Genomic DNA, 8,449 nt, shown 5'->3' with positions numbered 1-8,449 from the left:
GAAGGTTTCCTATATAATTCAAAACAATTAACGCGGCTTGATATATGATGGTAGCTAGCCAAAGTTGTTGGCTCCCATGGAAAAAGTGCCCCCTTCCATCACTCTTGCCTAAGTACCATCTGAAGCCAACCCCTATGATGCCCATTAAATAGTCTCACTATGTTCTTTAACCAACTAATTTGACTTGTACTAAGAAAGCCGTAGATTGGTAGGGGTTTCCATCCCCTTGCAACCGCTTGTCTTGGTACCAATGGGTATGTGAATAGTTGCTTGGCACCCTCATTCTCCTTGTTATTTGGCATTTGTTTAAGCATTTGGTTTCCCATCATCCGTGTGGCAGCTCTACCGTCTCATCGACGAGCACTATGTCAACTAGGACATTAGCTATTGCAACCTTGCCTGCTCCTTTGCTCCCACACTATAGCCCTTGGAGTTATTACTTAGCTGCCATCATGACTTTTAGAGCACTAGCTCTGAAGGACTAGCTCCACCTCTCTGGAGCTTCTATGTTTCCCTCGTGAGTCCTCATTTATACAAAGTTTGAGTGTTGCCCCCATGGGTGTATTTTCAGCATGCTAAAATTTTAGAATCTCGGCTAGATTCTGCCCTTGCCATGAAGAAAACCGACAAGATTTTAGGAGTTATAGTATGGGAACAATGTTGTTTGAAACTCTTTAGCATCTCCGAAGATGACCCCCCGCTTATTTGGTGATTGCAGAGAGAGAGAGATAGAGAAGAAGAAGAAGAAGAAGAAGAGTATTTTAACGTTGTAGGAAACTATCCCAAGAGACCTTAAAGACCTATCCGATGAGGAGAGTTGAACTCAAGATCTGTACCCGAAGCCTAAGTTCGGGCTTGACAGATGAGAGAGAGAGAGAGAGAGAGAGAGAGAGAGAGAGAGAGAGGAAGAAGAAGATTGTTTTAACGTAGTGGGAATCTGATCTATCCAATCAGGAGAGATAGATCAGGAGAGTTGAACTCAGGGAAATGGCGTAACCAATCTACCACACTTGGGTGAGAGTGAGTGAGAGAGAGAGAGAGAGAGAGAGAGAGAGAGTGAGTAAAGGGAGGTCTCAGGTATGCAAGGTATGCAAGAAGGAAATGGCGTAACCAATCTACCACACTTGGGTGAAAGAGAGAGAGAGAGAGAGAGAGAGAGAGTAAAGGGAGGTCTCAGGTAGGTATGCAAGAGGGAAATGGCGTAACCAATTTACCACACTTGGGTGAGAGAGAGAGAGAGAGAGTAACGAGAGGTCTCAGGTTGCTGCTTTCTACCCCTCTTTTTTAACATCCCCTGCTTTTTCCATCAGACGGAAGGCTGACATTCAGCGTGCTACGTTAACCCCCTGCTTTTATACACACGCCGCTAGCTCCCTCTGCATCGTCTCTTGCCGTAATCTTCGCCAGCTCCTCGAGGTAGCTTCTCTCTCTCTCTCTCTCTCTCTGGTCTGTCAAGCCCGAACTTGGGCTTCGGGTACGTGTGCGTGCATGGACTCCAAAGGGGGCTGCACGGTACAGGGGTGGACATTAAGGAGCTGGGCAAGTGAAGACCAGCTTGGGCGGCCGTAACTGAACTCAGTTGATGATTGGACGCGCGCTTCACAGCTGAGCCGTTGAACCAATCGGCGTAGGTGCACACCCACGAAGGAGGCAGCGTTGACGCTGTGTGTAAGGTATCCCGTTTTGGGATGGGTAGCAGAACAGCCTCGCAGCAACAAAGTATATATATAATAAGTGGGTATCTTTTTGATACATGCATGCTATCTTATATCACAAGAAGATTCAGAAATTTTCTCATGTAGGAAAACAGAGTCTTTCTCAATGTTTTTCATACAATGCATAACATCATGAGCTTCTGCTCGAGAGGCACTGCATAGCTAGCTAGGTACGATTGGGGGCAGTGGACCGCCGGCCCCCCCCACCGGCCGGCGGTCCCCTGCCCCCAATCGTACCTAGCTAGGTATGCGACACCTCCCTCACAAAAGCTCATGATGGTGAGGTAAGTCACAATGTGGGAGATATTGTGAAAATTTGTCCAAAACTTCTTGTGTATCTTGTAGCCAAAGCAAGGAGTATATTTTAGGTATTGCAGGTTAGCTTCATCTCTAGCCCATAGAAAATTTCATCTATAGCCCATTGTTTGAATTTACATGCAGGCTTGCTGCATTTATGTGATCGAGATCAGCTGCAATTATCACCATGATGATGGAGATGGTGAAGGTGCAATTGTGTATCGCAAAGGTGGCTAAGGCGGTGGCAGAGGCCGCGATAGTGACGGCCTCTCTCTTTTGGATGCTCTACTGGTTAGTTTCGACAGAGCCTCGTACCAACGCAAAACAACTCTCTCTCAACGTTCACTCTCGTTTCTTTATAACTGATGGAATGGAAGGTTCGTTCTATGTGTGTGTGTGTTTTATTCTTCATTCATTGATCATGAAATCTCTAACACAAGGTACATGCATGGTTTATTTTGCAGGGTTTGCCCTTTTATATCAAACCATACCGTTTATAATTATCGCCATTTTAAGTTTTCTGGTCATTGGGCTAAGGGCTTTCCTAAGGTACATGCGGTAGTTCTTCCATGCTACACGTATTCTAGTTGCCAAGTTAAAGACATGGATTCAACACATAAACTCTAGGATTAGGTCCTTCATTAAAAGCTAGTTGTTTTCACTTTGCTTTTGTATAAAAGCACAAAAGCACGTTTTAGTTTTCATACATAATGACCCTGTAGAGTGCAAATAGATATGGTAGTGGTGAGGATTGGGCTACCAAACATAACCATATTTACTAGATTAGAGGCGCTTTTGTTTGTGTTTTTTAACCTACCTGAATGTATTTGATTGTTGTGTGGAGACACCGTATGCACCACAATTTTTATTACCATGACCTCCACGTCTATCGCAACTATCGTCATCGTCATGAGCCACCATTATACACAAGAAGATATAGAAATTTTCTCATGTAGGAAAACGGAGTTTTTTCCAATGTTTTTCATACAATGAATAACATCATGAGCTTCTGCTCGAGAGGCATCACATACCTAGCTAGGTACGATTGGGGGCAGGGGACCACCGGCCCGGTGGGGGGGCCGGTGGTCCCCTACCCCCAATCGTACCTAGCTAGGTATGCGGTGCCTCCCTCACAGAAGCTCATGATGTTGAGGTAAGTCACAATGTGGGAATTATTGTGAGAATTTGTCCAAAGATTCTTGTGATAGGCTATGTTACTCGAGCATCTATTTAACTTTTGGTTTTATGAATATGTCTAAATAGATAGTCCATAACATAATAATGTCCATGTGGACAATTCTATATTTGAATCCTAATTTTGTTTTGTTAAACTTTTATTGTTTTCATACTTATTTAGATTCTTTCTTTTGCAGGAAAAGAACTCCATCTAGCTCTATAAAGGTATATTTTTACTAATGTCATGTATTCATTTATGTAGGTGCTTTTTGCCTTGTTAAAAAATATATTATTTCTGAGGTTATAAATTGAAGTCGCATAATCTCACCTTAAAATCTTGAAGCATGTACAAGTAGGCTAACAATTTCTTTCTGATAAAGAGTTAACTATTTCTCGTTCAAAGAGATTGATCGAAGAACGCATTCACATTATGGAAAATTCATGTCTGTGTAAGTAGATTTTTTGCTTTTGCTTTTAATTTATGCATTATGAGCAAGAATTGATAGGTAACCATGAGTTTATGCATTGGCTTTGAGGAGTACCGTCAAATAGTTTTCACATCTACATTGACTTTTTAAGCATAATATATACTAGCAAATAGTTTTCACGTCTACATTGAGCGAATAGTCTTGATTTTTCCTAAAATTAATTAAGTTGATTTTCATTGTATGTGTTTTGCAGAAAAAAATTTAAAGATATTCAATAAAATTTCTCACTTGAAAAGAAACACATAGAAGGTTCGTCTTATGCCTTTTTAAAATTCCTTGCCTCGGAGGACACTTTTACCTAGGAGGACATTTCAGATTTTCATGTTATAGTTTGATTTACATTACATTATATTGTTTTTCTATATATTAAATGGAATTTTTCTTTTGTTTAGTCCTCCTCGATCTCAAAAAGAAAGATGGTTGATATTGGATCCTAAATTAGGTCTCTTGTCCCCTCTAGATAGGGTTGTGATATGCTATTGTGGAGAGTTCCTTTTGCAGGTCATGGAAAAACGCAGCATATTACTTTGGCACAGTAGCCCTAATTCCCTTCTCATTGCTTTGGATTCCGGTGTCAAGAGGCTCCCCATTTTTACGCTTCATCGGTCTCCCCTTTGAGCATGCAGTGAAGTACCACATATGGCTTGCTAATCTGATGCTCACCTTGGTATCCTTGCACAGCATTGGATTCATCGCTTACTACTTGGGCACCCACCAACATGACAAGGTATCCTTTCTCTTTCTCCCTTCAAGGATCAGCTAATTATCCTACCTGTATGCATGCATTTGTCAATCTAAGTTTTAAAAATGAAACTCTGATGGCTTGTTGCAAATAAAATCCTAGCTAGGCCTATGTTGTCTTCATCTATATCCCGCAATAGTGTAGCGCTCAATTTTTGTTTTCGCATTTGTGTGTGTGATTTTCTCTAATTACTTTCCTTATTGTAGTAGATCACAAGCTGGGCAACTAGAGGAAATGGATGTGCAATACTAGCAGGGTTGGTTGCATGGATTTCCGGGTTGATTATTTGGATAACATCTTTATCATTGTTTCGTAGACGGTGCTATGAGTTCTTTTTTGGTGCGCATCACCTCTACATTGTCTTTGCCCTCTTCTGGCTATACCATGTGGTTTGGACCTATCGCTACTTCGTGATCCCTCTCCTCTTCTTCTTTGTGGATCGATTATTGCGCATGTTTCAGTCCAAACAACTTGTTGATGTGCTTTCAGCAAGAGTTTTGGAGTCGGGAGCGGTTGAGCTCAAACTTGCAAGGAACAATCAGGATGGTAACACAAGAAGATTTAGAAATTTTCTCATGTAGGAAAATGTGAGTCTTTTTCATTGTTTTTCATACAATGCATACATCATGAGCTTCTGCTCGACAGGCACCGCATACCTAGCTAGGTACGATTGGGGGCAGGGGGGGGCCGGCGGTCCCCTGCCCCCAATCGTACCTAGTTAGGTATGCGGTGCCTCCCTCGCCGAAGCTCATGATGTTGAGGTAAGTCACAATGTGAGAATTATTGTGAGAATCTGTCCCAAACTTCTTGTGTAATATCATGTTTAGTTTTCATCTTTTTTATTTTTTGTCTATCTACAACACTTTTTTGCTCTTGTGCGAATATATTTTTTCCTCATACAGAGTGGTAAAGTCTCAAAAATAGCATGATGTTTGTCCTCACTAATTTTGTGGTGAATTGGTAGGCTTTGTTTTTCATGCACTTACTACTTGGTGCATTCAAATCCCATCCATATCCAAGCTACAATGGCACTTCTTTAGTGCAACCTCTACTCCAGGACAAGGGGATAGGGAGCTATCGATTGTTATCAAGCCGTTGGGTGCATGGACAAGGAAATTACATAACCAGGTGAAATCATCTATTGAGAGCATGCGAGGATCATCAAGTTGCCCTTTCTCCTTCAAGGCAAGAGTTGAGGGACCATATGGAGACGAGTCGGATTTCTATTTGAAGTATCTCTCTCTCTGTCTCTCTCTCTCCATATGGAAAATGTTCCAACACTTTACTTATGGATTTTGAAAGTAATAATTGGCTTGGACAACCCAAAGAAGAAAGACCCTTCAGTCACAAGGAACAAATTGGTCCTTTTTTCATTCTCATAGCCATTAACAATGCAAACCATTCCTCGTAAAAGTTTACTAAGAAGATTATAGTTGGGAAAATCTTCATTTGTAACACAAGAAGTTTTGCACAAATTTTCACAATAATTCCCACACTGTGACTTACCTCAACATCATGAGTTTCTGTGAGAAAGGCACCGCATACCTAGCTAGGTAATGATTGGGGGAAGGGGACTGCTGGCCCGGTGGGGGGGCCGGTGGTCCCCTGCCCCCAATTGTACCTAGCTAGGTATGTGGTGCCTCTCGAGCAGAAGCTTATGATGTTTATGCATTGTATGAAAAACACTAAAAAGGACTCCGCTCTCCTACATGCTAGATCTTCTTGTGTAAGAGCAACTGATAGGGAGATTCTATTATACTTGTAAGACTTTTCTAACTTTTTTGTCCTATTGTTATTTCCATGATCAGATATGAAACATTGGTCCTAGTTTCTGGAGGCATAGGTGTGACCCCCATTCTGGCTATTTTGCAAGACATATTGCATCGACATAAGCGAGCCGATGGTCAATTCATGCATCTTCCTACATCAATTGAAGTGTACCATTTGGTGCGGACCACAGAAGAGCTTTGTGTTTTGAATAACATAGACCCCAATCACATATTTCCCAACTATGAGAAGTTGGGCCTAAACATTCGAGTGCATGCCTACGTTACCTCTAAACAAATAGACGCAACTCTTGCAAACAAAGGTGAAAGCAATGCTGCACTTGACTTAACTGAGTGGGATGGTGCAAATTGGAATTCAACAATTAGAACCATTTCTCCCACTGCTTACACAAAACCGCAAGGAATCTCTAGTTTTGCCGCGATCGGAGACACAAAATGGATAGCAAGCATCACCATCCTTTCAATCCTTGGCTACTTTGTGCTGTCTGGTTTGTCTTACCTCTACATTGTGAAGACTACAAATGGGCCTTTTCCTAATTATAGCCGCGCGCACATGGTGGTTGGATGCATGCTTCTAGGGATACTTCTATTTGGTGGTGGTGTCCTCATGATTTGGTCATATTATACAAAGAGACTCACGCAAGCAAAGGAATCCTATCTTGATCAGACAAAGGGCAACAACTCAAGAAACTCTTCTCCAAATGTATACCTTGGCCAACTAGAGTTGTATGACCAGGAAGCAAATGTTGATAGTACAAGAAGATCTCCTTGGAATGGTGATCTCCATCTTAGTTGTCGACCAAATTGGGAAGGTGTGATCTCTCTCTCTCTCTCTCTCTCTCTCACACACACACACACACCCACACACCTCACTCACTCTCACACACATCACGTTATATGTACTCTCTCTCTCTCTCTCACACACACACACACACACACACACACACACACACACACACACACACAGACATAAAGAGCCCTCAAAGTACTCATGGCTAGAATCCCTCCTGGGATGAGCTCCTCATGCTCCCTGTCTTGATCTCAAAGCTCCACAAATCCTTCATCGTTCACAATATCCACACCGCCAGCGTGCTCATGGCCGTCGACCTCCCCTTTGTCTAGTACATCCGCCGCACAAGCGCGGCACCCACAAGAGCATCATGAGCTGCATGCCCATGATGCTCCTTTGCAATCACACCAAATGATCTGGTTGAGTCATTTTTCAGACATTGAACAGATTAATAATTAAACAAATGCATGCAGTCTGGAATCGTTTAAAAGCAATTGTAATGATCCATGTATGTGTATGCAATGAGAAACTGACTTTGCTTGGTCAATGCAGAGATATTTGATGATCTCTCCAACAAATACAAGGGGCAAAATGTGGGTGTGCTAGTGTCTGGGACTCAAAACATGCAAGAGGACGTTGCACGTCAGTGCCACCGACACTCCACATTCTTGTTGCCCATTGATGCAACAACTGTTGCATTTGATTATCATTCTGTAAGCTTTCAGTTTTAGGATCAACTTAGATTATTCATTTTTAAAACCAGTGAGAAATAATGTGAATTCAAAATAAAGATCAGATTTGATAGGATGTCTGCATGTATTCATTGCATTAATGTACAGAGTTATTTCAAAAAGAGAATGTTCCAATGTCTCTACAGCTAATTGCCAAGATTCCAACGTCATCTCATCTAGCCTTGAGTAGAATATTAAACATTCAGTGTAAAATCGGCAACTTTTAAATTTCGACACGCAAACTAGAAATCTCTCTCTCTCTCTCTCTCTCTCTCTCACACACACACACACACACACACACACACACACACACAACCTTTGATATTTGAGTGTGGTAGATTGGTCACTGCAACAGTCTTAGTGCTCATGATAATGGGATGGTGGTTCTTACAATGAAAAGCTCAATCCTTTTAGTGTGTAGTTCCAATTAGAAAATATTAACCATAATATATAGCATGCATAATGTAATGGGCTGAGACAATATGAGAGAAATGACTAATAATGGGTAGTCTTTAAACTCCAAATGAAAACTAATGATATTAAAACTTCGAATATGTTACTGATCTTAATTGTTGATTCTCTCGATCATAAGTTCACGACTCGTCAGAAAGATATTTGAACTGTGTGTGTGTGTGTGTGTGTGTGTTGTGTACATTGCTAGGTGTCTTCATGAACAATCAAGGGACCATTTCCATAATGTTTAGTGGTTCCTCTCTTTTGTTT

At 41.6% G+C, this 8,449-nt stretch overlaps 2 protein-coding genes across 2 annotated transcripts; both read left to right on the top strand.

Moving 5' to 3' along the window:
- Window positions 1-1,332: 1,332 nt before the first annotated feature.
- On the top strand, window positions 1,333-3,927 carry LOC147442823 (uncharacterized). The gene is made up of 5 exons (XM_086529712.1): window positions 1,333-1,734; window positions 2,157-2,389; window positions 2,477-2,561; window positions 3,386-3,413; window positions 3,870-3,927. The coding sequence occupies exons 2-5, from the start codon at window positions 2,200-2,202 to the stop codon at window positions 3,879-3,881; spliced, it is 315 nt and encodes a 104-aa protein (XP_086385838.1). The 5' UTR covers window positions 1,333-1,734; window positions 2,157-2,199; the 3' UTR covers window positions 3,882-3,927.
- A 338-nt stretch (window positions 3,928-4,265) lies between these two features.
- Window positions 4,266-7,865, top strand: LOC147442822 (ferric reduction oxidase 6-like). Its single transcript, XM_086529713.1, has 5 exons — window positions 4,266-4,403; window positions 4,628-4,964; window positions 5,383-5,650; window positions 6,227-7,017; window positions 7,548-7,865. The coding sequence occupies exons 1-5, from the start codon at window positions 4,332-4,334 to the stop codon at window positions 7,724-7,726; spliced, it is 1,647 nt and encodes a 548-aa protein (XP_086385839.1). The 5' UTR covers window positions 4,266-4,331; the 3' UTR covers window positions 7,727-7,865.
- Window positions 7,866-8,449: the final 584 nt, after the last annotated feature.

The sequence above is a fragment of the Adiantum capillus-veneris genome, chromosome 14 (assembly GCF_014529385.1).
Source record: "Adiantum capillus-veneris isolate H3 chromosome 14, ASM1452938v2, whole genome shotgun sequence".
NCBI lineage: Eukaryota > Viridiplantae > Streptophyta > Polypodiopsida > Polypodiales > Pteridaceae > Adiantum > Adiantum capillus-veneris.
The sequence above is the reverse complement of the archived record's forward strand: the minus strand, read 5'-3'. Positions and strand labels throughout refer to the sequence as shown.

Coding starts and splice junctions, on each gene's coding strand:
- LOC147442823 (XM_086529712.1), top strand. CDS start 2,200: ATGATGATGGAGATGGTGAAGGTGCAATTGTGTATCGCAAAGGTGGCT. Junction 2,390..2,476: donor TATAACTGATGGAATGGAAG/GTTCGTTCTATG, acceptor TTTATTTTGCAG/GGTTTGCCCTTTTATATCAA. Junction 2,562..3,385: donor GGGCTAAGGGCTTTCCTAAG/GTACATGCGGTA, acceptor TTTCTTTTGCAG/GAAAAGAACTCCATCTAGCT.
- LOC147442822 (XM_086529713.1), top strand. CDS start 4,332: ATGCTCACCTTGGTATCCTTGCACAGCATTGGATTCATCGCTTACTAC. Junction 4,404..4,627: donor GCACCCACCAACATGACAAG/GTATCCTTTCTC, acceptor TTATTGTAGTAG/ATCACAAGCTGGGCAACTAG. Junction 5,651..6,226: donor GAGTCGGATTTCTATTTGAA/GTATCTCTCTCT, acceptor TTCCATGATCAG/ATATGAAACATTGGTCCTAG.